Genomic DNA, 27,677 nt, shown 5'->3' on the forward strand with positions numbered 1-27,677 from the left:
GCCGGAAGGGGAGGGAGGAGGATGGGAGTGAGCGAAGACACCGTATTCACTAGACGCGCCTTTGTTCATCAAACCATCGAGCTGGCATGGCAGAGTGGATAGCATGCTCGTCTCGCACTCCGAAGACCGGAGTTCGATTCCCGAGCTCGACCAATTTCCTATTCGGTTTTATTAAGCATGAAATGCTTTTAGCTCCCGTTGTCGGCAGTGTGGTGACGTCACGCCGAGACCGAGAGCCATCATCCGGGCACTGAAATCCACTCATCCGGGCACTGAAATCCACTCATCCGGGCACTGAATTCCAGTTATCCGGGCACTGAATTCCAGTTATCCGTGCACTGAAATCCACTCATCCGGGCACTGAAATCCACTCATCCGGGCACTGAATTCCAGTCATCCGGGCTCTGAAACGAGAACATCCGGGCACCGTACGAGACTTAACGAGATTTAACGAGACTCTCTAAGCCCTCCTACGCGACCGGCATGCAAGCGCCGGTTGGTCTCCAAACGAGACAAAAAATAACTGTTGCCAGTGCCTTCTCAATGTTTATCAAGATATCAGTGGAGCTGTGGGTTTGATAATGCACGGAATTATAATTTTCGATTTCTAATAACGCGTGCAAAAAGCACATAAATAATGACACGTTACACTTCGTTGTCATACGTGATCCGGGGGAGAAGCGCTGCGTTCAAAGGGCAAGGCATCGCGCCGAACGGGTGGTGGCGTTCCTCCCTTCCATTACGGTGCGGTTCGGGTGTCCACCGAGATGGCAGAGAATTACTGCGCCATTTCCTTTCCTCAAAAAACCTTGCGTTCAAATGGCAAGGCATCGCGCTGAACGGGTGGTGGCGTTCCTCCCTTCCTGTACGGTGCGGTTCGGGTGTCCACCGAGATGACATTAGGCCCGTAAACATTTCATGCTTACTCTACTCTCGGTTACGGGAGAGGCAGAGAATTAAGCATGAAATGCTTTTAGCCCCCGTTGTCGGCAGTGTGGTGACGTCACGCCGAGACCGAGAGCCATCATCCGGGCACTGAAATCCACTCATCCGGGCACTGAAATCCAGTCATCCGGGCACTGAAATCCAGTCATCCGGGCACTGAAATCCAGTCATCCGGGCACTGAAATCCAGTCATCCGGGCACTGAAATCCAGTCATCCGGGTACTGAAATCCAGTCATCCGGGCACTGAATTCCAGTCATCCGGGCACTGAAATCCACTCATCCGGGCACTGAATTCCAGTCATCCGGGCTCTGAAACGAGAACATCCGGGCACCGTACGAGACTTAACGAGATTTAACGAGACTCTCTAAGCCCTCCTACGCGACCGGCATGCAAGCGCCGGTTGGTCTCCAAACGAGACAAAAAATAACTGCTGCCAGTGCCTTCTCAATGTTTATCAAGATATCAGTGGAGCTGTGCGTTTGATAATGCACGGACTTATAATTTCCGATTTCTAATAACGCATGCAAAAAGCACATAAATGCCACGATACACTTCGTTGCCATACGTGATCTCTTAGGGGCTTCGCGCATCGAAGCAAAGCCGCGCAGGCGCACAGGGGCCCGGGGGAGAAGCGCTGCGTTCAACGGGCAAGGCATCGCGCCGAACGGGTGGTGGCGTTCCTCCCTTCCATTACGGTGCGGTTCGGGTGTCCACCGAGATGGCAGAGAATTACTGCGCCATTTCCTTTCCTCAAAAAACCTTGCGTTCAAATGGCAAGGCATCGCGCTGAACGGGTGGTGGCGTTCCTCCCTTCCTGTACGGTGCGGTTCGGGTGTCCACCGAGATGACATTAGGCCCGTAAACATTTCATGCTTACTCTACTCTCGGTTACGGGAGAGGCAGAGAATTAAGCATGAAATGCTTTTAGCCCCCGTTGTCGGCAGTGTGGTGACGTCACGCCGAGACCGAGAGCCATCATCCGGGCACTGAAATCCACTCATCCGGGCACTGAAATCCAGTCATCCGGGCACTGAAATCCAGTCATCCGGGCACTGAAATCCAGTCATCCGGGCACTGAAATCCAGTCATCCGGGTACTGAAATCCAGTCATCCGGGCACTGAATTCCAGTCATCCGGGCACTGAAATCCACTCATCCGGGCACTGAATTCCAGTCATCCGGGCTCTGAAACGAGAACATCCGGGCACCGTACGAGACGAGATTTAACGAGACTCTCTAAGCCCTCCTACGCGACCGGCATGCAAGCGCCGGTTGGTCTCCAAACGAGACAAAAAATAACTGCTGCCAGTGCCTTCTCAATGTTTATCAAGATATCAGTGGAGCTGTGCGTTTGATAATGCACGGACTTATAATTTCCGATTTCTAATAACGCATGCAAAAAGCACATAAATGCCACGATACACTTCGTTGCCATACGTGATCTCTTAGGGGCTTCGCGCATCGAAGCAAAGCCGCGCAGGCGCACAGGGGCCCGGGGGAGAAGCGCTGCGTTCAAAGGGCAAGGCATCGCGCCGAACGGGTGGTGGCGTTCCTCCCTTCAATTACGGTGCGGTTCGGGTGTCCACCGAGATGGCAGAGAATTACTGCGCCATTTCCTTTCCTCAAAAAACCTTGCGTTCAAATGGCAAGGCATCGCGCTGAACGGGTGGTGGCGTTCCTCCCTTCCTGTACGGTGCGGTTCGGGTGTCCACCGAGATGACATTACGCCCATAAACATTTCATGCTTACTCTACTCTCGGTTACGGGAGAGGCAGAGAATTTTGCTTATCTTCCAGAGCATCTGAATGCAGCGATGCACCGGTGTGCGATCAAGGTTGTGTTTTTAAGCATGAAATGCTTTTAGCTCCCGTTGTCGGCAGTGTGGTGACGTCACGCCGAGACCGAGAGCCATCATCCGGGCACTGAAATCCACTCATCCGGGCACTGAATTCCAGTCATCCGGGCACTGAATTCCAGTTATCCGGGCTCTGAAACGAGAACATCCGGGCACCGTACGAGACTTAACGAGATTTAACGAGACTCTCTAAGCCCTCCTACGCGACCGGCATGCAAGCGCCGGTTGGTCTCCAAATGAGACAAAAAATAACTGCTGCCAGTGCCTTCTCAATGTTTATCAAGATATCAGTGGAGCTGTGGGTTTGATAATGCACGGAATTATAATTTCCGATTTCTAATAACGCGTGCAAAAAGCACATAAATGCCACGTTACACTTCGTTGTCATACGTGATCCGGGGGAGAAGCGCTGCGTTCAAAGGGCAAGGCATCGCGCCGAACGGGTGGTGGCGTTCCTCCCTTCCTTTACAGTGCGGTTCGGGTGTCCACCGAGATGGCAGAGAATTACTGCGCCATTTCCTTTCCTCAAAAAACCTTGCGTTCAAATGGCAGTAGTAGTAGTAGTGAAAACATTTATTTATTTATTTTTTCAACAGGAAGAGTTAGGGAGTAGGGGGATGGGGATAGATAGATGTGGAGCTTCAGTGGTCGGTGTTCCCTAGTCCAGGATCCCGTTGGCCTCCGCCGCTGCCTTGGCCCTCGTCACCAGCATAAGCTGTGTGCTCGGGTCGGAGTCAGCCAGGAGGGCCTCCCACTGCTCTAGACTAGGGCTATTTACCTTTGGTACTAAAGGGCTTTTTTCGCAGCCCCAGGTGGCGTGGTACGTTGTGGCGTAGCCCCCACACCACACGCACTCTTTCGCGTATCTGTTCGGCCACATTTTGTGATACATGGCTCTGCTTGGGTAGGTGTCTGTTTGTAGTCGTCTGAGCGTGGTGGCCTGCTCTCTGTCGAGGATATCCGCCGGAGCCGAGTACTTCTTGCGCGCTCCCAACAACGCCTTCATTGCCTCCCCGTAAGATTCTGGCGTGCTGAAGGGTTCGACCGGCAAACCCGCCCTCCGGTTCGTGAACCCTCGGACAACGGTGTCTGCCATGAGATTTCCCTCAACCCCAGTGTCAGGGACCCAAATGATGGTGTGTTGAATGCAAATGGCAAGGCAATGCGCTGAACGGGTGGTGGCGTTCCTCCCTTCCTGTACGGTGCGGTTCGGGTGTCCACCGAGATGACATTAGGCCCGTAAACATTTCATGCTTACTCTAGTCTCGTTTACGGGAGAGGTAGAGATTTTTATTTATATGGCCTCACTAGGAAAGCTAATTAGGCTAATTGGGTAACTAAGCAATTAACTAAGCTCAGTCCCACTTACTTGGAGCATCACTATACGATCCCTTCAATTGGTTGCATGGTTACTAGCCAAAGTACAATTGGCCCCGTTTGAAATTCGCGCACTGTGACGTTACGACCGTTTCGACCAATTGAAAAGCGTGACATTTCTGTCGACAACTGCTGCTTACTACGATGAGACATTAAAGGCTTCCGCCTTAAAAAAAGAACTCAAAGCTGATTTGCAATGACCCGAACAATGAGCCCACATTACAAGGGATGTATGGCTGTAGTAATGAGGCAGAAATGCATGTGCTAGCACACTTTTCAGTCACTGCGTTACTCTCTATTGAATCCAGTGCATACATCCACACAAAAAAAGAAAAGGATCAGGAAATTAATGTTAGAAGCCACGGAGGAGGTATACTCCGTTTCATACATAGCTGTCAACGCAGCCAAGGCTACGGCGCCTGTTCGCGCTCCTCGTCCGCATCGTAATGTAGTGCGTCGAAAGTGACAACAGTAATGAACTCAAAATTAAAGTTATTTTTGGTTAATATTGCAGCATAATAATAATGGTGTTTTATTTTGCAAAAAGATTGCTTTTTCTTTAATGTTCTTCAAAACAGAGTGCCTTAGTTTTCTGGGTTTTTTTTTCGGCTCCTCCTGTATCAGGTTTTCGCAGCTAGGCCGGCCGGTGATGTCTTCCGCGTTCGTCTTTCGGTTTCCGAGTATGGAGAAAATGGTAACGCTATCGCCTACTCGCTTGTTTTCTTCGCCCACTGCGGCTTCACAAACATCTCCTGCTCGCCTGTTCTCCAAGCTGAAGTCTCCGAAATTTTCGAAAGACTCCAAGCAGGTTATTGTCAACGTTTACTCTAGCGTAAGGAAGCGCTTCCCGGAGAAGACTGTGCGCGAAGTTCTCGAAACTGTGGGCGAGATGACCGGGGTGAGCCCTCGGACAGTTGCGAGGTTCAATAAGGAAGGTCTCGCTACTGGAATAAGATCACCGCAAAAACGACCTAGCCAGGTGACCATATCTAGCTCTCGCAGTGTTAAATATGACAGCTTTGCAGTCAACGCCATCCGACTCAAGTTACATCGTATGTATGCCGAACGCGAAATACCTACTTTGGACAGAATCCTGGATGAAGTGAACGAAGATGCCGATTTGCCGGACATGAGTAAGGCTACCTTGTGGAGGCTACTAAAAGATATCGGTTTTAAGTTCGAAAAACGAAAGCGAAGTCTTGCACTCATCGAGCGATCTGACATCGTAGCCTGGCGGCGCCGGTATCTCAGAGCTATCAAAGCATTCCGGAGCCAAGGGAGGTAAGTGTTTCGTTTTAATGGTCGTTAATACAGCGATTTGTCCTTTCTTTTGCCGCACCTTAATTACATCTGTTTCCGTCATGTACTATTTTTATGAATTCAGGAATACCGTTTCTAAAACAAAATCAAATGCGAATCAGTGATGACACGGAATAGCAGATGGTGCTTTGATACTGCAAATAAGAATGAATTTCTCGCTTTTTGTGTCCTTTTCCGGTCCTTGCAACTTGGTGCCGATTATTCAAAAAACATTAAAATTATATTTTTGTTTTGAATAGGCACTTTCAATTCGCATGCTGAATTTAAGAATACTCTATTGGAGATTCAAAATCTTCTAATATTTGAACACGTGATCTTCTTTCTTTCCATGGCGAATATTTTGATAACAATGACTCAAGCGAGATTTTTATCTGCGGCTTCCGTGCAGGTGCATCATATACCTCGATGAGACTTGGGTAAACGCTGGCCATACCAAGCAACATGTGTGGAAGGACAGCACAGTCAAGTCATCGCAAGATGCTTTTCTTAGGGGCCTAACAACAGGTCTGCCAGCGCCATCAGGGAAAGGAGGCCGCCTGATCCTCGTTCATGCAGGAAGCAGCCACACAGGCTTTGTGAGCGGTGCTGCCGACTTCTTCAGAGCGAAGAAGGGCGCATCAGCGGATTACCACACCGAGATGGACGGCAAGTACTTCGAGGAGTGGTTTTCGAGCAAGCTTCTGCCGAATATACCCGACAGCAGCATTATTGTTATGGATAATGCCCCCTACCATAGCGTCGCCCTCGAAAAGCCACCAACGACATCAACTCGGAAGATTGAAATCCAGGCATGCCTCACAAGGAAGGGCATATCATGGTCAGCAGACATGGTGCGAGCTGAGCTACTTGATTTGTGCAAACGAGTAACGAACGGAAACACTGTGTATGCAATTGACACACTTGCTGCGAAACATGGCCACGAAGTGTTGAGACTGCCTCCTTACCATTGTGAATTCAATCCAATTGAGCAGGTGTGGAGCATGGTGAAAGGCTTTGTAGCAAAAAAAAAAACAAAGCTTTCAACTTGGCTGAAGTTGAGAAGCTGCTCCCTCAGGCTTTGGAACATGTATCAAAGGAAGACTGGAAAAAGTTCTGTGCCCATGCTGAGCGCATTGAGGACGAAGCCTGGGAAAGGGATATAATTTTCGACGAAGAAATCGAGCCAGTAGTTTTCACTATTGGTAGCTCGAGCAGCTCATCAGAAGAATCCAGCTCTGAACTGAGTGACATTGAGGAGCTAGAGCATTAAGGTGCTACTACGGTGCGTTAAAGAGCACCTTCCCAGGGTCCGCACATTTTTTAAAAACAAACCCACTGCATAGATGAGGCATCGAAGATAACCTCCGCAAAATATGAAAGCTATGCGCGCCCCGAAAAGCTGTAAAAATTCAAACCAAAGCCCGCTAGTTCTTTCCTTCCACAAAAAAAAAAATCCACGCCCTCTACTCTGGCTCTTTTGGCGTCATGCAGGTCTCTTTCGCTAAAGGCATTCCATTGAGGACGAAGCGTTCGATGGCCTGTGCAGCGGAATCTCTGCTCAGGGCCTAAAAATGCAGACCTTTCAACAATCCCCATCTCGCCGCACTAGCTCACTCCCATAACACACCGAATCCGACATCTAATACAAAACATTACTACGACCGGAAGGACTTCAAAGAATTTTCCTTGTGACAACAGCTCAAAGAGGAGACCCGAGTCAGACGCTCCTCACTTTAAAGCCGCCGAGTACACCGATCAATACAAGGTTGCCGCTAGCCGAGGCTGCTCCGAATAATCGACGCCACACTGAATTCTATCACCACACAATGATTCATTGTGTGCCGCATGCTAAAAAGTCGTTCAGTACCCGAGAAAAGCACTTCGCAATCACGTCCGTCGCCAATACACTACACTGCCTTTTCCCTTCGAGACACGTAAACAGCGCTGTGTTTTTCAAAGTAGGTATTAGAGTTTGACAGTTTCGAGTTTCTACCTAATGAATCTTTTAAGAAAAATAAAAAAAATAATAAAAAAAACCCACCCGAGCCGGGAGTCGAACCTAGGCCGTTTGCAAAATGAACAGAAAGGCGCGCGCTTCGTACCACTCAGCCACGACGCGAGGCGGACGGATACACTTTGCTTGTTTTTTACAGCGGACTACTTTCGTACCTTTGGCAGCGTTGACAGCTATGTATGAAACGGAGTATAGCTTCACTGGTTTGGCTGACGTTACAACGGTAAGCACTTGGATGGCGGGAAAGTGTCGAGCAGCAACCAATTGTTAAATCAAAAATTCATTCGGCCCCGGGCCTTGTTCACAACGGATGCGTTGATGATCAAGTTGCTGTGATGTGGACGGCAGTGAAGAGCTCGCTAGGTGTTCCAAAAATCGCTTTTCTTGCAAGGAGGATGACAACTAGACGGTAACAAGGGGAAGTCAAATCCAGCTCTGTTCAGCAGCCTGCAGAAGTGAAAAATATTAGGGTAACCAAAAGCACAGTCAGTCAGGTGCATGTAGAGTGGTCAATGAGGAGTCGGAAGCAAATAAGACCAGGAAATGGCAAGGAGTGACAGCACAGGCAATAAAATAAGTTAATTAAAAACATAGACGCATATGATGTCACTGCAAGCGGCATTTCAGCAGAGTGCTACGGCTCACCATAAACTCAAGAAATCAATCACTGTGGAGGCCTTTAACAGAACCAAAATCCAAACAGCGTGCATGGACACTGACAGCCAAGCAGTCAATAGCAGGTGCACTGCCTTACTGTCATGCACACTGTACTCATAGAACCTCCTAAGCTGCATCTTGCAAACAGGCTTTCTCTTACCTGCAAGATGTGGCTGAATCAAAAGTGGTTGATGTTTGACATCTTGCACCGTCGCATGAAAACATAGCAGAGATGCTGCTGTCCTGGTAATGCCTGCATCACTTCAGTATACACCAGAGATATGTTAAATCTTGGACCTTAACTTGACAGCCACACAGGGCACATCTGAAAGATAAGACAAATAAAAGTGCGTGTGTATAAGGTTCCTAACACTGCATTGCCAAAGAAGCCCTTTCTAATCTGTACGATGAAGCTCAAACAGTGGGCAAGAGATTACTTACACCACTGCACAAGAAGCATTAGTCCAGGTTCCCACCTCAGAACTGAAACAATCTCCAGGCCAAGTCGTCTGAACAACCAAGTACAAGGTGCTGCTATTGATTTGCGTGAAACTAGACCAGGTCCTTGCTCCTCCGGCCAACAGTTGGAGTTCTAAAGGACAAACAAATAATGGGGCTTGTGGAATGAACATTAGCAAACAGCCTAGATTTATACAAGAAATCATGAAGTGAAAGAAAAGGTGTCAGCTGCAAAGCGTGCTTACCAAAACTTGAGAAGTTGAGCAGGCAAGGAGGTCCTCTGAAAACCACTGTTGAACAGCCTGTACCCAAAATGAAATGTACACAGTGAAGTAGGGACAACGCCAGCTGTGCACGGTGCAATGGTTTTCCAAAAAATAAAAGCTTCCATGCCTGCAAAGAGCCGTAGTACTTCACTGCACTGCCAAACAGCCTGCACACATACAGAGCAGCACCACTGAGTAAACTACCTTTGTGCCGGGGCTCTCAATCGCAATGAAATAAAAGCTTGACGCAGTTAAGATAACCAACGCCTTTTTAACGTGAGTTTCACTGACGGCAATCACAGCAAGGAGAACTGGAGCACACAGGTGGCCAGATGAGAGTCCTTGGCAAGAATAAAACCCTGCCAGAATGCAATAGACCACAGACTTTAATCAATGTGTAGGAAAAAATTCGCGCCTTATCAACGTACGCTTAAACAAAGCTGGTTGGTTTGAAGCTTTGTCACGTTCACCTTGTCATCGCCTTGGTAAAGAAAGCAACTCGCATGCGAGAGCAGCCTAGCTGTATCCACTTAACAAAAGCTCCAATACATGCAAATGCCCTGTTTTAATATATTCAACGCTGCACTTTGGTATGTAAAACACTGGCTGATACTGTTTTGTGATTTGTAAACCAAAGGTTAAATCAGGCGCGTTAGTGGCTTAGCCGGCAAAGCCGACGCTTTCACCACAGAAGAGAAATGGAAGGTTACTTACCTTTGCGGAAAACGAGGCTCACATCTCAGTGCAACACTGGTACTAAACGATACCGCAGAAAAAGGGGAAAATGCAAACTGCAGCGGCGTGAAGTGCCAACGAGCGCGGAAAAAAGTGCGCAGCGAAACGTACTACAACGTGCGCAGCATCCGCTTCGCGCGCGTAGCTATCGCTAGCCTCTGCAACGCCAAATGACCAAATGAAGTACTAAATTTCTAAACGTAAAAATAAACAAATCATCAAAAAACCAAAAACAAATTGAATCTAATACTTTCATGTAAAACTAAGCACTTGCAGCTTCCACCAAGATTTTTTTCTGCTTTAAACGGTTAAAACCACTTTGGCAAACTATCCTGCACCGCCACCGTGCGGAGCGACACCAAGCAGCAAGCTGCGGCGTGACTCAAGAAAGATAGCCTCCAAGATACGCCGCCACGAAAAGATAGCGCGCGGGTGATCTGCGCGTTAAACCGCGCGAGCGAGCTCGGCGAAGGCGGCGGGAAGGCGGCGAAGGCAGCGTGCGCTGCGCCTGACAATCCGCATGCTGCCGCCAGCTAGCCAAGGCGTAACAGAGGCGTTCGCAACATGACGCAAGTTTTTTCACTCGCGTAACTACCGTCGGCTTTCAGGGCCATTATATGTTACCTAAATCCAGCCTTACGAGTGGCGGGTTAGCTGCACTCGATGTGGAACGTGATTCGGGCTCCGTAGGAGAAAACGCGCTTTCAGTGTTCGAATACAAAGAGCGGTCTTTGCACCGGCGCGCCTGCTCTTCGAAACGTCAAGCAGGAGAGCCATCTAATTTATGTGCCGTGATTTACAGCATGTTTATTCCACGGCGGCAACTCTCTGCTGATTGCTGGCGCATCTCCTTGACGTGGTCTCAAGTTCCACGTGTTAGAAACAAGTCTAGAAAACATCTCACTACAGATGTTTCACAGAAGTTTCACAGCAAACGTCTGACTGCAGATGTTTAAGAGACGTCGCAGAGGAAACTTCTTCTTGTCGTCATCTATGAGACGTTTGAACACAGCGCAAGACGTTTGCAGTCATTTGAAGCTGTTCCGAGACGTTCGCAAGACGTTTTGTGTTTCGTGGGAAGGTCTTTATTCTTTGTATGCAGAGTAAGGGACATTGTGAGTCCTGAACGCCCAATGAGATCGCCGAAATCATAATATTTAATATTTTAGTCTTCTCCAGAAATGCTTGTTTCGAGCCGATGGTGTCGTAACGCAGCGGCTATTTTCAGCAGCGGAAATGAGGAGGCATTTCCTTCTTTCCTCCATTTGAGGATGCATCCAGATTGGGCTCAATGGCTGCGGTGCCGAGGAGTACTGCTTACAGGCGTGCACGCCGAGAGGCGCGTCGTGATATAGCGTCGGCTGCTGGCGATGGTGTTGCATACGACCCTTCTTAATCTGATCCGTGTGCCGCTGCAAAGCCGCAAGAGCAACTAGGTCCTAGCTCGTCGCATGTTCCGGGCCTTCAACAGACGACTCAATATGCGCCTAAAGTTCCTGTTCTAATTTTGATTTGGTTTATTGTTTTGTTTGGGTTGAACGTCCCAAAGCAACTCAGGCTCTGAGGGACACCGTAGTAAAGGGCTCCGGAAATTTCGACCACCTGGGGTTCTTTAGTGGGCACTGACATCGCACAGTACACGACCCTCTAGAATTTCACCTCCAACGAAATTCGGCCGCCGCGGCGTGGATCGAACCCGCACCTTTCGGTGGTGGTGGTGAAAACTTTTATATTGTAAAAAAGAGTTTGGGAGCCACAGAGTGGCCCCGCTACATGGTCGGCGTCCCTAGTCCGGGACACCGCACGACGAGGCCCCGTCTCTCGCCCGTTTCACCAGAGCCCTTTGGGACTCAAGCGAGGAGCAGTTGAGGAGGGCAGTCTCCCATGCCTCTCTGGAAGGGGTAGGGGAAGGGGGGAGGTGGGGATTTTGAGTACATGCCCACACCATGTGGAAGATATCACAGGTCTCCCCACAGTGTGGGCATCGCCCATCCGTGTTAGGATCGTAATGTTTTATTATTGCAGGACAGAGTAGAGTACCTGTCTGCAGGCGCCTTAAAGTTCGCTCCTCCGTCTTACTCAGCCCTTTTGCAGGGGCCGGGAAAAGGCGGTGGTTGTCGCTATAATGTGTTAATATTTCCCTGAATCGCAGCAGCGGCTGGTTAGTCTCCGAGCCAGAAGAGCTGGGATGAGGAGCCCGGTGAGTAAGCGCTCGGGCAGCCGCGTCAGCGGCCTCATTACCTCGTAAGCCCTGGTGGCCAGGAGCCCAAATGATTCGTTTGGGTGTTGGATCAGTGGCAGTCCGTCGTAGAATACAAGCAGCTAAGGGGGAGATCTCCCCTGCCAAGTAATGTTCACATGCTTTTCGGGAGTCCGTGATGATTATTCTCGAATTGGCGTGGGACAACCGCCGAGCGCAGTAACCACTGAGCCGGGGCGGGGCTGTTTTAATTTTGTATTCTGTTTATAACTGTTGCATGCGCATAGATTTTCTTTTATTGGTTTGTAATCTAGATATATATAGTATTGAAGAGAACTATTGCAATTTAATTTCAGCTATATGTGTTGTTTGGGCCTTTTGCATCCAAAAAATGAGGTCATGCATGTTTTTACATATGATTTTTTTTGCTGGCGAGGGCCAAATCTGCCCCTGTGTCATATGGAGGGCTCATAATGGAGGGCATATGCATGTTTAATTGTACCACCTAGGGATACCTTACAATAGCATGCCAGCTGCCTTCAATATGATAAAAACTGACTATAGCAATAGAGTTCCCCACTGTTAACTTGAGAAATCCTGATTTTATTTTCTTGGTCTGATTTCGAACCTAATTCTGTTTTGATCTAGAGAAATCACATGACTGTGCAAGATGGAGACACTACAAGAGAAAAGACATCTCACATTCTGCGAAGTATTCTAACATCTGAACTGGCTTCTAGCTACAGCTGGTATGGTGCCAAGGGAAGAACAGGCTCTGTGAGCTCAATATATGCAAAATCATGTGCAGTAAGTATTATTTGGAGGAAGCTATTTCAAATCTTAAAGGAGTACAGATATAAAATTTTAAACTCAAATAAGTCATCCGATCTGTGTCCTTGGCACAAAGGCTTTTACTATTCCAAATTCTCTGATTTCACTGATTCCACATGCCAAAAATCATTCACAGAGGAGCTGTTGGCCAATGCTGACATCGATCACCTATATATGAACTGGTTGGCAGTCACTAGCAAAACATGGGGCAAGTCCTAACCATGCCATCACATGATGCTATAATGGACTCTAGCACTGGCATTGACCTGACAGACCAAAATTACTCATATAAAACAGTTTAACTGTTCACACTGTGGACTAAATATTTCAGCTCATTTCCATGATTAATAGTCTTTTACGTCTCATTAAAAGCAGAAAAATGAACACCCCAAAGCACTGTGTCTGTATCCCTTTAAGACTTCGAATATAAATCACATCACAGAATCAATATCTACATTAAGTGTTTAAAATTGAATTTGTAGGTCTTGGTAGGATTGCGCGATATTTCCTTCGAAAAAAAATGCCAAAACTTCATTGTTTATTTTCAGTCTGCACATGCACGCACTTCCCAACTAGCCACATGGATTTTTGTTGTCATCTCATTCATTGGCTCATGGCTGCAGTGCCATGAATGTTACCACAGGTTAGAACAAGCTAGAATTACAGGTTTCATAGTGTGCATTTGGGACTGTTTTCATACTGCCTGCACAGAAGGCATGGTCCAGCAATGGAATTGGTAATAAGATGTGTAAAAATATGCCATCCTTTGTTACTCAAGCCATGCCCTTTGCCTGCTGGTTCAAAATTAAGGAAATGCAGCGAAGTTTGACTACAAAATTTTTTAGAGGTGAGATATAATTTTCTATAAAAAATACATAACATATATCCTCTCATTTGTATATAGGTTGCCTACCCAAACAACAGACCTCAACTCAGGCACAGCAAACTACGCTGAAAGAAATCAAAAAAGACAGCCATGTCATGGTTTCGACATGCAACTGAACGGGTAATGCGCAAGAAAACTGGCGAACAAAGCTGTGCTCCTGAGCAAAACTGAATGGTGAGTGTGTTAGTGTGCTACATTTTTTTGTTGATATTAGCATCTTGGGCTGAGGATTTTTCATTCCAAACTGTTGATATTTTTCCTGTGACACTGTGCTGAGAGATGATTGATTTTGAGAGAGCACAGAATTCAGTAGATTATTTCAATAGATCCTGTGAAAGCTTCTGCATATCAGCCCGTGTAGTTAGGTAGAATCATGAAATGTATCTTTAAGTTAACTTGGGTATTCGTAGACTGCTAAGTCCTCACGCACCTCTCTCTACTTGGCCGTCTGTTTGTGGTGGTTTTACTCCTGGAAGTATGTATATTTACTTGTGCAAGGATTAATTCCTTGCTTCAAGTACCATTTAGTGCCAACTCCATGTGAAGGTGCTGCAATTTGTATATTGTGCTGCAAGTTTTTTTTTTTCAAATGCAGTCAGTGATTGAAAAAAAAAGGTGAACTGAAAGTGTGGGCACGGCGGACCGAGAGCGACCATGTGGCCTAACAGACCATTCTTCTGCCTTGTGCAGGTCCTTGCTTTTGGTCTCGTCGGAACAACAAAGCAAATCAACGAAGTTGACGGGCAGATCGACCTTCCAAACCTGCCAGATGCAGTTGCTGATCCCCGATCTGCGGCTGCGTCAAGTTTATCAAGGAACCGAAGCTTTCTTCTTCCTTTGGCGACATCTTTACTGCTTCGTGATGCACCGACAGCGCCACCATCACGACACGTGACCTCATCGCTTTGGGATATAAAAGAGCAACTTCAAGCCTTCGACTTCAGTGGGCGCGGCGGACCGAGAGCGACCATGTGACCTAACAGACCATTCTTCTGCCTTGTGCAGGTTAGTGCTTACTACAGCTCTCTTAAAAGCGACAACCGTTGTCTTTTGGTCTTGCCGTGCCCACAGCAAGCTGTATTAATGGTGTATGACGTGTACTGCGTATGCTTGCTCCTCTTGAGCGGAGATATCGAGTTGAATATATCGGAGATATCGAGCTCGGTGGCTGCGCCACAACACTGCCAGCTAACCCTATGGTTTTCGCCATGCAGGTGCTCATCGCCGCAGTCACTTGCATGTTGCCCGCTCTGCTGACTTCGCACTGGTGTGTGCCATCGAGGCATGCGCCGGAGTGGAAAAAAAGCGAACTGGACATCGGCATCATGACTGTCATCGCCGCTGCAACACGTGCGCAAGCACCAACAGTGGATGCCTGGGAACTCGACCGACATTGGGCGGCCCAAGCGACAGGGACAGCAATCCATCAGCAGCATATAAAAGGACAGCGACCCTCAGCAGCACTCTGTGGGCTCGGTGGCTGTGCCACAACACTGCCAGCTAACCCTATGGTTTTCGCCATGCAGGTGCTCATCGCCGCAGTCACTTGCATGTTGCCCGCTCTGCTGACTTCGCACTGGTGTGTGCCATCGAGGCATGCGCCGGAGTGGAAAAAAAGCGAACTGGACATCGGCATCATGACTGTCATCGCCGCTGCAACACGTGCGCAAGCACCAACAGTGGATGCCTGGGAACTCGACCGACATTGGGCGGCCCAAGCGACAGGGACAGCAATCCATCAGCAGCATATAAAAGGACAGCGACCCTCAGCAGCACTCTGTGGGCTCGGTGGCTGTGCCACAACACTGCCAGCTAACCCTATGGTTTTCGCCATGCAGGTGCTCATCGCCGCAGTCACTTGCATGCTACCCGCTCTGCTGACTTCGCACTGGTGTGTGCCATCGAGGCATGCGCCGGAGTGGAAAAAAAGCGAACTGGACATCGGCATCATGACTGTCATCGCCGCTGCAACACGTGCGCAAGCACCAACAGTGGATGCCTGGGAACTCGACCGACATTGGGCGGCCCAAGCGACAGGGACAGCAATCCATCAGCAGCATATAAAAGGACAGCGACCCTCAGCAGCACTCTGTGGGCTCGGTGGCTGTGCCACAACACTGCCAGCTAACCCTATGGTTTTCGCCATGCAGGTGCTCATCGCCGCAGTCACTTGCATGCTGCCCGCTCTGCTGACTTCGCACTGGTGTGTGCCATCGAGGCATGCGCCGGAGTGGAAAAAAAGCGAACTGGACATCGGCATCATGACTGTCATCGCCGCTGCAACACGTGCGCAAGCACCAACAGTGGATGCCTGGGAACTCGACCGACATTGGGCGGCCCAAGCGACAGGGACAGCAATCCATCAGCAGCATATAAAAGGACAGCGACCCTCAGCAGCACTCTGTGGGCTCGGTGGCTGTGCCACAACACTGCCAGCTAACCCTATGGTTTTCGCCATGCAGGTGCTCATCGCCGCAGTCACTTGCATGCTGCCCGCTCTGCTGACTTCGCACTGGTGTGTGCCATCGAGGCATGCGCCGGAGTGGAAAAAAAGCGAACTGGACATCGGCATCATGACTGTCATCGCCGCTGCAACACGTGCGCAAGCACCAACAGTGGATGCCTGGGAACTCGACCGACATTGGGCGGCCCAAGCGACAGGGACAGCAATCCATCAGCAGCATATAAAAGGACAGCGACCCTCAGCAGCACTCTGTGGGCTCGGTGGCTGTGCCACAACACTGCCAGCTAACCCTATGGTTTTCGCCATGCAGGTGCTCATCGCCGCAGTCACTTGCATGCTGCCCGCTCTGCTGACTTCGCACTGGTGTGTGCCATCGAGGCATGCGCCGGAGTGGAAAAAAAGCGAACTGGACATCGGCATCATGACTGTCATCGCCGCTGCAACACGTGCGCAAGCACCAACAGTGGATGCCTGGGAACTCGACCGACATTGGGCGGCCCAGGCGACAGGGACAGCAATCCATCAGCAGCATATAAAAGGAAAGCGACCCTCAGCAGCACTCTGTGGGCTCGGTGGCTGTGCCACAACACTGCCAGCTAACCCTGTGGTTTTCGCCATGCAGGTTAGTAAAACGGAATCCCTTTCTAAAAAATCTAGCAATTACGCTTTGATACAGCTACCGAGCCCTCAGATGTGCCTTGCCATTGTAACTGAATGTGTATCCGTGATTCGTTCATTGCTGTTGTTGTCGGGGGACATTGAAACCAACCCCGGCCCTTACGATAATTCCGCCGTACTACGTGAACTACAAAAATTAAATGCCGGTCAGGACACTCTAATCGCGGAAATACAGGATTTGAAGCACCAACTCCTAGCTACAGACAAGAAAATACTTGATCTGAGCCAAAGGATGGCTCAAGTAGAGAGTCAGCACGAAAACCTAATGGCCCTGCAAACAGAAATTAACAGCGTCAAAGGTGAAACAGTCCAAACTAACCAGCTCATATGCAGTTTAGAAACCCGCATTGATGATTTAGAAAACCGATCCCGAAGAAACAACCTGATATTTTACGGCATACGCGACACAAACCCATCTGAAACTTCTGCGCAATCGGAACAACTAATAATTGATTAATGCAATACCCTTTTAAACATAAATTTAGACACAAAAGAAATCGAACGTGCTCATCGCATCGGCCGCCATTCCGACAGCACAGACCGTCCAATCATCGTAAAGCTCACATACCACAAAACTAAAAAGCTCATCTTGGCTAATGGACGCAAGTTGAAGGGTACCGATATTAGCATCGGCGAAGATTATTCACGGCCTGTGAGAACTGCTCGCAAACACCTTGTTGCGTTTGCAGAAGAGAAAAAAGTAGCTTTCGCCCTTCCTTTCAAAACACTTTTCATTGGCCCGAAGCGCTATTACTACAATGCATCATCAGAAACAGTCAAAGAAATCTCATAGCTATCATCTCGCGATACCAGGGTAAGAAACTGTTCCCATCCTACGCCCCAGCACAAACTTTCATTTTCCGTTATCTTTACCAACATTCGTAGCTTTCTTCCGAAACGCGATACCGTATTCAACCTCATGTCATCATCTGATAGTAACCTGCTCATCCTAACAGAAACCTGGTTGACCAACGATGTTAGCGACCATGAAATACAGACAGACTTTCCCGGTTTTGACATTTATCGAAAAGATCGTAAAGAAACACGAGGTGGGGGGGGGGTTTAATAGCAGCAAGCCAGCAGTTGTCATGTACGCCAATCAACCTTGTCTCAGATCTAGAAATTCTTTGGCTTCTCATTCGAGCCTCGCCCCAAACAGTATTGCTGGGCGTCTGCTACCGCCCTCCAAACAGTAATGCTGATTTCTGCTCAAAATTAAATAAAATTCTGTGTGACGTTGCTACATCACACCCTAATGCACATATCCTATTATTCGGTGACTTTAACTTTCCAAATATTGATTGGCGTACCCAAACGGCTGCTAACACTGAATCAAATTATTTTTTTTGACGTATGTCTTAATTCTAACCTTATGCAACTCATTTCGGAGCCGACACGTGTAGCAGAAAACTCCGCCACTATTCTAGACCTGATACTAACAAACCACCCGGAAAGCCTAACGTCTGTTTGTTTCCTTCCAGAGATCAGTGATCACAAGGTAATCCATGCCACATTTTCCTTTGCTCCAACATCACGTGTCACTCACAAAAAAACTATCGCCCTGTACGATAAAGAGAACTATGAGGCCATAAATAATGAACTAACTGCCTTCCTTCCATCCTTTGAAGCATCATTTCATAACAGATCTCCTGAAGACAACTGGACTATATTTAAAACTAAGGTACACGAACTAACAAAAAAAATCATTCCGAAAACCACTTTTCATGAAAATCGCCACAAACCATGGTTCACGAGGTCCATAAAACGAATAGAAAATAAGAAAAAAAAGACTTTTCCGCACAGCCAAACTTAGACCGAGCACTTCAGGATGGAATAAATACTACGCGGCCGAAAAAGATTATCTAGCAGCTATCCGCGACGCAAAGCACTCTTTTTTCCAAAATGATTTGCCTAACATCCTACGTCACAGCCTAGAAAAATTTTGGAAAATAATAAATCCCCAACAGCCCCGCGAAGTTATTATCACTAACGAATGTGATGAAATAATCGCAGATGCTGACAGTGCAGACATGTTTAATCACGCATTTTCATCTGTATTTACCAAGGATACCGGCCTACTTTCCGCGTCTACCCTTCCCAGAAACATAACGAATAACATGCCGGCCACAACGTTCTCGGTTGATGGTGTCGCTTCCCAAATTCAAAATATTAAACTCTCATCATCAGCCGGCATCGACGAAATCAACTCGAAAGTGTTAAAAAATACCAAACATACCTCTGCAAAATTTTTGTGCTTCATATTTTCGCAGTCATTGTCTACAGGTATTTTGCCTCACGACTGGAAGGTGGGAAGGGTCGTTCCCGTCTACAAATCAGGTAGTAAAAATTCCCCTTTGAATTATCGTCCCATCTCACTAACCAGCGTGCCGTGCAAGATCATGGAACATGTCATATACTCGCAAATCATGAACTTCTTAGATACCAGCAACTTCTTTCACTCTTCACAACATGGATTTAGGAAAGGATTTTCTTGTGAAACACAGTTGGCACTTTTTCTACATGACCTGCATGCAAATCTTGACCGTAACATCCAGACTGACGCTGTATTTTTAGATTACGCTAAGGCATTCGATAAAGTATCCCACCGACGCTTGCTGCTTAAACTTTCCCTCTTAAATTTACACCCACATGTCTTAAGATGGTTAGAACAGTTTCTTACTAATCGTACTCAATCCGTGCTCATAAACAGCCAGTCGTCTATCCCCCTACCCGTAACCTCAGGCGTCCCACAAGGGTCCGTCCTTGGTCCTCTTCTTTTCTTAATATACATTAACGATTTACCCTTGCATGTGTCTTCCTCAATCCGCTTATTTGCTGACGACTGCGTTATTTATCGTACAGTAACTAACATTTCAGACAAAAACGCTCTTCAGACTGACCTTAACAGTGTACAAGAATGGTGCGACCAGTGGTTAATGACTCTTAACCCTAACAAATGTAAGCTCATGTCATTCACCCGAAGTCTTAGACCTTTTCGTTCTGCTTACACAATAGACAACCTACCAATAGAATCTGTACAAACATTTAAGTACCTAGGCGTCACACTATCAACTAGCCTATCCTGGAATGCGCATATTGTGAACATCATTTCATCGGCCAACAAAAAACTAGGTTTCCTCAAACGCCACATACGCCATGCACCAAAAGACTTAAAATTACTAGCATATCAGTCACTGATAAGACCTAAACTTGAATACGCATCAGCCATCTGGGATCCCCATCAAAATTATCTGAAGGCTAACCTTGAACAAGTTCAAAATCGCGCTGTTAGATTCATTCATTCCGCATACTCATACGACATCAGTGTATCGTCTTTAAAAGCTGAAATTAACTTGTCACTTCTTTCCCATCGCCGGCGCATTGCTAGCCTCTGCCTTTTTCATAAATTCTTCAACAGTTCATTGCACGAAGCACCCTACATCGTACGCCGCATGCACATATCCCAGCGCACTGGTCATCCGCTTCAAGTTGTTCGTCCACGCTCCCGTACCACTGCATTCTCGGCCTCGTTTTTTGCCCGAGCAGCATCCGACTGGAACGGCCTTTTTCACCAAGTCGCATCCATTACCTGTCCATCAAGATTCCACCAAGAGTTAACGCAGCTGATGTTCGATTAAACCAAACCTCATGTTATATCTGTAGCCCCACCCCTTATGTAATACCCCTGAATAGGGGTCTTTAAGGAAATAAACTGAACTGAACTGAACCTGACACGGAAGGTTCCAGCACAAATGAACTGCTTCAAAAGCTGCTTTTGGGACAGAATAAATTAATTGAGGATGTTGCAGCACTTCGTATACAACAAACTAGCATGGAAACACGTCTGGCGGACTGGGAGACTCGTTTTGCAGAAATGGAGAAACAAGCCACGCGCGTGGAAGCACTTGAAAGCACGGTTAAAGCCTTAGAAGCGAAAATTACGGATTTGGAGGATAAAAGTAGACGCTCGAATTTACTGGTTTTTGGGGTGTCTGAGGAACCAGAAGAGACAGAGGCTGTACTGCGTCGTAAAGTTCTAACTGATATATTTTCTACCAAGTTACAAATCACGTGCAAGTCTGTAGCCCGAATACATCGGATCGGCAAGAGCGATAAAACGCGGCCAGTAATTTTATATTTTCAAGATTACGAAGAAAATAAAAGTATCATGCAAAATGCTTTCAAACTCAAAGGTTCTAATACTTCTGTTCAAAACGATTATTCACGAAACACGCTCAGGAAGCGTAAGCTTTTGTGGGACAGTACTTCAGAGGAAAGGGAGCACAAAAGAAAAGTTCAACTAATCAACGAGAAACTTCGAGTCGACAACGACCTTTACATTTGGGATGACGCTAAAAAGTGTAGGAAAAAAATTGGTAAATATAACATTGCTAAACAAGACTGACATCTCCGGCCTGATACGAAAGATATGCGCCTATTAAATATAAATGCACGCAGCATTAACAAAAGTGATCAGTTAGAGGCTATTATCTTAGGTTACAACCCGCACATCGTTGTTTTGACCGAAACTTGGCTACACAGTGGCATAGATGATGAAGACGTCTTTCCACCATCTTACAGTGTTTTCCGTCGTGACAGATCAACGAGGGGAGGCGGGGTGGCTGTACTGGTAAAGCAAAACTTGTGAGCAACTCTCTTGTGTCAGGCTGATAGCATAGAAACTATTAGCCGAAAGATTTCTTACTATGTACATTCATTCCTGCTATTTGCCGTTTATCGAGCGCCTGGCTCACTACCCCAATTCCTGTGTGATTTGCGTGAGCATGTCAGTTCATTCGTACATAAAAAAAAATTTTTAGTGGGGGACTTTAATCTTCCAGGAGTTAACTGGGAACATTGTTCTTCTAGTGGTGAATTTAGCACTCATGTTAATTATATGCGTGAAATAATCTTATGCCACAATTTTCACCAAGTTGTCAACTTACCAACGCGAGTGCATGGTTCTTCATCATCAATGCTTGATCTTGTCTTCGTGAGCAAAACAATCGAGCATTTTTCAGTATTAATTGAACGTGGAACATCTGATCATAGGATGGTGTACTATTCGTGTCATTTAAAAAAATGTACCGCTAAGAAGGCAAAAACTGTACAAGTGAAGGACTTCACACGTGCCAGCGACGAAAGCGTGTTAGATTACCTCGATTTACACCTAAGCACCTTTCACGGAAGCAATGTAGAAGAACTTTGGGACAAGTTCAAAAAAATCTTCACTCATTGCATCGAAAATTTCGTTCGAACGAAAGCAAAGAAAACAGGAAATTAAAACCCTTGGATAACGCGTGAAGTCATTCACTTGGAAAGAAAGATAAAACGCTTAAGACGACGGAATGCCTCACAAACTACAGTACAGAACTTGCAAGCTACGCTGAGCTCGTCAATTGGGCATGCCAAACAACATTATTTTAATAACACTTTGCCGCACTTTATTCGTACGGCTCCAGAAAAATTCTGGAAATTTCTGAGTAAAAAGAACAAGGCAGTGGATCAAATAATAAAAGGTGGCATTCCCGTTGTCGAAAAGCAAAGTATCGCCGAACACTTTAATGCATTCTTCCACAGTGTGTTTATTAACTCAGAAGAGCTTGCACTTCCCTTTTCACCTTTATCAAATGTATCTCCTGAATTTGTATCCGCCCAAGGTGTGCTTTCTATGATCCTTAATCTAAAAACAAAATCTACCCCAGGACCGGATAACATACCGAATGTTTTTCTGCGCCGATACGCAGAAATGCTGTCACACTTTCTGGTAATAATTTTCTGTGCGTCACTGTCCACTGCAGCCCTTCCCCCTGACTGGCGAACGGCACGTGTAGTACCAGTGCCTAAGAAGGGAGACCCCACAATGATTACTAACTACCGACCAATTTCGATAACATCATCTTGTTGTAAGATGCTTGAACACGTCATAGCCAACTTCATCAGAGATTTTCTGGAGGATAACAATATACTTTTACCTGCGCAGCATGGTTTTCGTAAAGGATTTTCTACGGTGACACAATTAACAACGGTAATTGGTTTTGTGGGGTTTAACGTCCCAAAGCGACTAAGGCTATGAGAGACGCCGTAGTGGAGGGCTCCGGAAATTTCGACCACCTGGGGTTCTTTAACGTGCACTGACATCGCACAGTACACGGGTCTCTAGAATTTCTCCTCCAAAGAAATTCTAGCCGCCGCGGCCGGGTTCGAACCCGCGTCTTTTGGGTCAGCAGCCGAGCACCATAGCCACTGAGCCACCGCGGCGGCAACAACGGTAATCCATTCCCTTGCTAGAATTTTAGACAAATCCGGCCAGGTGGACGTTGTTTTTTTAGACTTCAGGAAAGCCTTTGACCTTGTTTCAGACTCTAAGCTTATTGAAAAACTTAAAATGATTAACCTTCCTCCTTTCATTATTAACTGGGTTGCTGCGTATGTCACTGATCGTAGACAGTTTGATAATATTGATACTTACTACTCGACAAAAGCATTTGTTGGGCGAGTTGGTGTTTTTGATGATCCATAACTACAGCGCAAACGACAGGACAGAGATGAAGAAGGGACGCCACACAGCGCTGACTCACAACTAAAGTTTATTGGATGCCAGAAGGTATAAATACCTCCCTGGCGGCCAGAAAGAATGCAGTCCACACTTACATGCGTGACTGACATAATAGTGTACCAGTCATATGCCGCCAAGCAAATCACATGCGCGAGAATACAATATAAGCAGTGACAGAATACAATATAATCAGTGAGCAATCACTTGTCAATATTCGCAATCAAGGTATCTTCTTTCTTTTTCTGACAACGCGACAGATGAAGCACTGATGCATTCTTCCGAGAGCCTACCTATTAAGTGAGCTTCAGCGCTGTGTGGCGTCCCTTCTTCATCTCTCTCTGTCCTGTCGTTTGCGCTGTAGTTATGGATCACTTACTACTCCCATGAACTTCCAGTTACTTCCGGCGTCCCTCAGGGCAGTATGCTAGGACCATTGTTGTTTTTAATATATTGCCACGTATCATTGCAGTGTTTGTTCGTTGATGCTCTACACTGCAGGAAAGGGTTCTTATCACTTTTGTTCGTGACGCGAGAAGCGACCAGACTAATCTCGATTGATCGCAGCCATGAAAGGCTGCATCTAGGTTTTTACAGATTACTGTAGATGATCTTGTCCTGTTATCTGGAAGTTTCCTTGCCGGCTTTAAATTGAGCGGTGCCGCGAGCGGCGGACGTTCGTAGTTCGACGACTGAGGAGCACGCTTGTTGCTTACGCCGCCGCCGAGTGAGTCAGTTCTTTTGCCAGGGACTTCAGGGACTTCGGCTGGCTGCGAGGCTGGCGGGTCCTGCCCACAAGAGACCGCCTTGCGGCGTGGGGCGTGGCGCCCTCCGCCCGATGCCCGCAGTGCGGTCTGCTTGAAACTTTGCAGCACGCGATGTTTGAGTGTGTAGTTGCGCGCACCTTTTGGACATTAGTGTCACGCATGTTTTTAACCCGCCTGGAAGCGCGCACTAGTTCTCCCGAAGTGTTTCAAAATATGCTCTTGTGTGTCGGCATGTTCGTTTTGTGGCGGCAGCGTGCAGTGGCATCCTTAAATGGGCGTCCGCAAAGAACAATGTTCCCAATGTTGCAGCGCCTGCGCACGCGCCTCTTTGAACAAGCATGCATGGACGCTCTGTCAATGAGCGAGGCTGAGTTCTTGCGCAAATGGTCGACATACTTTATCGTCCTGCGCGGCGGTCGAGTATCGGCATTTCTACTGCATTACTGACGTGCTCAGTGCTGCGTCACTGAGCATGTGCTTGAATGATCAGAGCATTAAGTTCATCTGTTTTGTTTTGTATTTTCTATGTTAAAACAGAAAAAATAAACTTCTCTTTCTACGCCGCCGCCGAGTGATTCAGTTATTTTGCGGGCGCAAGTCAGCCCAAATAAAGAGCTTCGTTTCCAAGACTGGCTGGTGTTTTCCTGACCACTGGACTGCCGTCACTACAACGTGACATCTGGTGGAGGTGCTGGGTAGCCTTCCAGGTACCGGACAACCCCTGCAAGTCGTGACGCCAGCCCTTTGAGTTATTCGCCGGAAGACCTGACTCCAGTCTACCACGCAGCCTCTGGAGCCTCCAGCCATGACTTACGCCGCAGCAGTGCGCCGTCCTGTATCTCGACGACGGGACCCAAGCCCCTATCGCCCTTAGCCAGCTGCGCTGGAGCGCCGCCCTCTCGCCCAAACTCGCCCGTCCTACGAGCGTCGTACACGGCCGAGGAAATGCGTCGAGTGGAGAACACCCGACCAGCGCCGCCCACAATGCTTCCACTGCGGAGAAGCCGGTCATATTCTCCGGTACTGCCAATAGAGGAGAATGGGCATCCGAGGGTTCCCTTACGACGCCCCACGACCCCGACCCGGCCATGCAGCGACCAGGCGAAATCGAGGATTTTTTTGCGTCGGGAAGGATACTCATCGCCGAGCCGCCTATCGCGTTCTCCGTCGCCATCGTCACCGCGCTAAGTATCTCAGCCGAGGCTACGCAGTGCGTGGACGCTCCCCCAGCCCCCGAAGATTAAACTGAATAAAGCAGCCTCTGGAGGTGAGGTTGCTTCTGAGCGCAAGAACTAAGATCCTCCATCTACGATAAGAGAAGACCATGCCCCCTACGACAACGACGACCCCTACGACGACCCCTACGACAACGACGACCCCTACGACAACGACGACCCCTACGACAACGACGACCCCTACGACAACGACGACCCCTACGACAACGACGACCCCTACGACGACGACGACCCCTACGACGACGACGACCCCTACGACGACGACGACCCTTACGACGACGACGACCCCTACGACGACGAGGATCCCTACGACGACGACGACAAAAACTACGACAACACCGACGACGACGACGACACGGCTAGACTTGAAGCTTTTACCACTGCCCTTACACCTTATTAGGAACGCTAAAGGACTCTAAGTTCTCGAAGCATTCTCCGTGTTTACTTTCATTATAAAGCATCGAGACGATGCTTCTTTGGTAGGGGGGTAATGCCACGTATCATTGCAGTGTTTGTTCGTTGATGCTCTACACTGCAGGAAAGGGTTCTTATCACTTTTGTTCGTGACGCGAGAAGCGACCAGACTAATCTCGATTGATCGCAGCCATGAAAGGCTGCATCTAGGTTTTTACAGATTACTGTAGATGATCTTGTCCTGTTATCTGGAAGTTTCCTTGCCGGCTTTAAATTGAGCGGTGCCGCGAGCGGCGGACGTTCGTAGTTCGACGACTGAGGAGCACGCTTGTTGCTTACGCCGCCGCCGAGTGATTCAGTTATTTTGCGGGCGCAAGTCAGCCCAAATAAAGAGCTTCGTTTCCAAGACTGGCTGGTGTCTTCCTGACCACTGGACTGCCGTCACTACAACGTGACAATATATTAATGACATTGTGAGCGTTATTACCGAACCCGTCCAAATGCTATTGTTTGCAGACGACTGTGTGCTGTTCAGGGAAGTGTCAAGCGAGGATGACCAGATAACTCTTAACAATAATCTACAAAACATTCTTTCCTGGTGTCACTGTTGGGATATGCAGTTGAACGCTGACAAGACAGTGTATAATAAGGGAGTAATTACTCATTGGCATCCACCCAAGCGCAGCCATACGGCTACAAAGGAAAGCTATACAGCTTTCTCAGAAACTTCGTAGTTAAAGAAAAATTCGTCCTGGTCCGGGGTTCGAACCCGGAACCACCGCCACACCGGAGCAGTCGCTCTACCAATTGAGCTAACCGGGACGGCAAGCTTATGGTAGGGCGAGAGCGAATTGATCAGTAACTCGAAGTGGGAAGAGTGTTGGTCAAATGTTTTTAGGGGAATCCCCCAAGGTGGAGTAGATTTGTAATAAGGGAGTAATTACTCATTGGCATCCACCCAAGCGCAGCCATACGGCTACAAAAGAAAGCTATACAGCTTTCTCAGAAACTTCGTAGTTAAAGAAAAATTCGTCCTGGTCCGGGGTTCGAACCCGGAACCACCGCCACACCGGAGCAGTCGCTCTACCAATTGAGCTAACCGGGACGGCAAGCTTATGGTAGGGCGAGAGCGAATTGATCAGTAACTCGAAGTGGGAAGAGTGTTGGTCAAATGTTTTTAGGGGAATCCCCCAAGGTGGAGTAGATTTGTAATAAGGGAGTAATTACTCATTGGCATCCACCCAAGCGCAGCCATACGGCTACAAAGGAAAGCTATACAGCTTTCTCAGAAACTTCGTAGTTAAAGAAAAATTCGTCCTGGTCCGGGGTTCGAACCCGGAACCACCGCCACACCGGAGCAGTCGCTCTACCAATTGAAAAGGAAAGCTAGTTCTGTACAGAACTAGCTTTCCTTTGTAGCCGTATGGCTACACCAAAACTTGAATATGCATGCGTAGTATGGGACCCTTATACCAAAACTAACATTCACGCTCTCGAAAGAATCCAGCGTAAGGCAGTCCCTTATTACAAATCTACTCCACCTTGGGGGATTCCCCTAAAAACATTTGACCAAGACAGTGTATATGAAAATAACCAAGAAACTTAATAGCCTTTCTTTTCCCTACGCCCTCGGGACAGAACCATTAACTGAAGTCAGCGAGTATAAATATCTTGGCGTCACACTAACAAACAGCCTAAACTGGAACACTCACATAACTAACGTATGTGACACAGCTTTTCGGAAACTTTGCCTTCTCCGTCATAAATTGAAGCACGCCCCCGCCGAAACTAAACTTTTAGCTTATGCATCATTAATAAGACCAAAACTTGAATATGCATGCGTAGTATGGGACCCTTATACCAAAACTAACATTCACGCTCTCGAAAGAATCCAGCGTAAGGCAGTCAGGTTTATTTTTTCTAAGTACCGTACAACTGATTCCCCGACAGCACTAATGAAACAACATGGAATACCGACACTGGAACTGAGAAGAAAAATTCAGCGCTTAAAATTTATGTTCCTTCTTAAAAATAACCT

The 27,677-nt window shown here is 47.6% G+C and overlaps 1 protein-coding gene, 1 long non-coding RNA gene and 1 pseudogene across 6 annotated transcripts; 2 read left to right on the forward strand and 1 right to left on the reverse strand.

Moving 5' to 3' along the window:
• Positions 1 to 4,781: 4,781 nt before the first annotated feature.
• LOC149367627 (uncharacterized) lies at positions 4,782 to 6,747 on the forward strand. Its single transcript, XM_089575121.1, has 3 exons — positions 4,782 to 5,459; positions 5,887 to 6,469; positions 6,553 to 6,747. Exons 1-3 carry the CDS (start codon positions 4,828 to 4,830, stop codon positions 6,745 to 6,747), a joined length of 1,410 nt encoding a protein of 469 aa, XP_089431247.1. The 5' UTR covers positions 4,782 to 4,827.
• A 34-nt stretch (positions 6,748 to 6,781) lies between these two features.
• LOC149367628 (uncharacterized) lies at positions 6,782 to 9,793 on the reverse strand. Of its 5 annotated transcripts, none has more exons than XR_016287592.1 (4): positions 9,588 to 9,793; positions 8,853 to 9,000; positions 8,309 to 8,740; positions 6,782 to 7,938 (listed from the first exon to the last, which is right to left on the reverse strand). It is a non-coding gene; the product is annotated as an uncharacterized LOC149367628 (long non-coding RNA). The 5 variants fall into 5 exon arrangements; XR_016287598.1 differs by having other exon boundaries at positions 8,853 to 8,909; positions 9,588 to 9,790; XR_016287580.1 differs by lacking the exon at positions 9,588 to 9,793 and adding an exon at positions 9,302 to 9,572.
• A 4,928-nt stretch (positions 9,794 to 14,721) lies between these two features.
• Positions 14,722 to 20,371, forward strand: LOC149367629 (uncharacterized; annotated as a pseudogene).
• The last annotated feature ends 7,306 nt before the right edge of the window (positions 20,372 to 27,677 follow it).

This window comes from Amblyomma mixtum, chromosome 1 (assembly GCF_055824585.1).
Source record: "Amblyomma mixtum isolate Tamu chromosome 1, ASM5582458v1, whole genome shotgun sequence".
NCBI classification, from domain to species: domain Eukaryota; kingdom Metazoa; phylum Arthropoda; class Arachnida; order Ixodida; family Ixodidae; genus Amblyomma; species Amblyomma mixtum.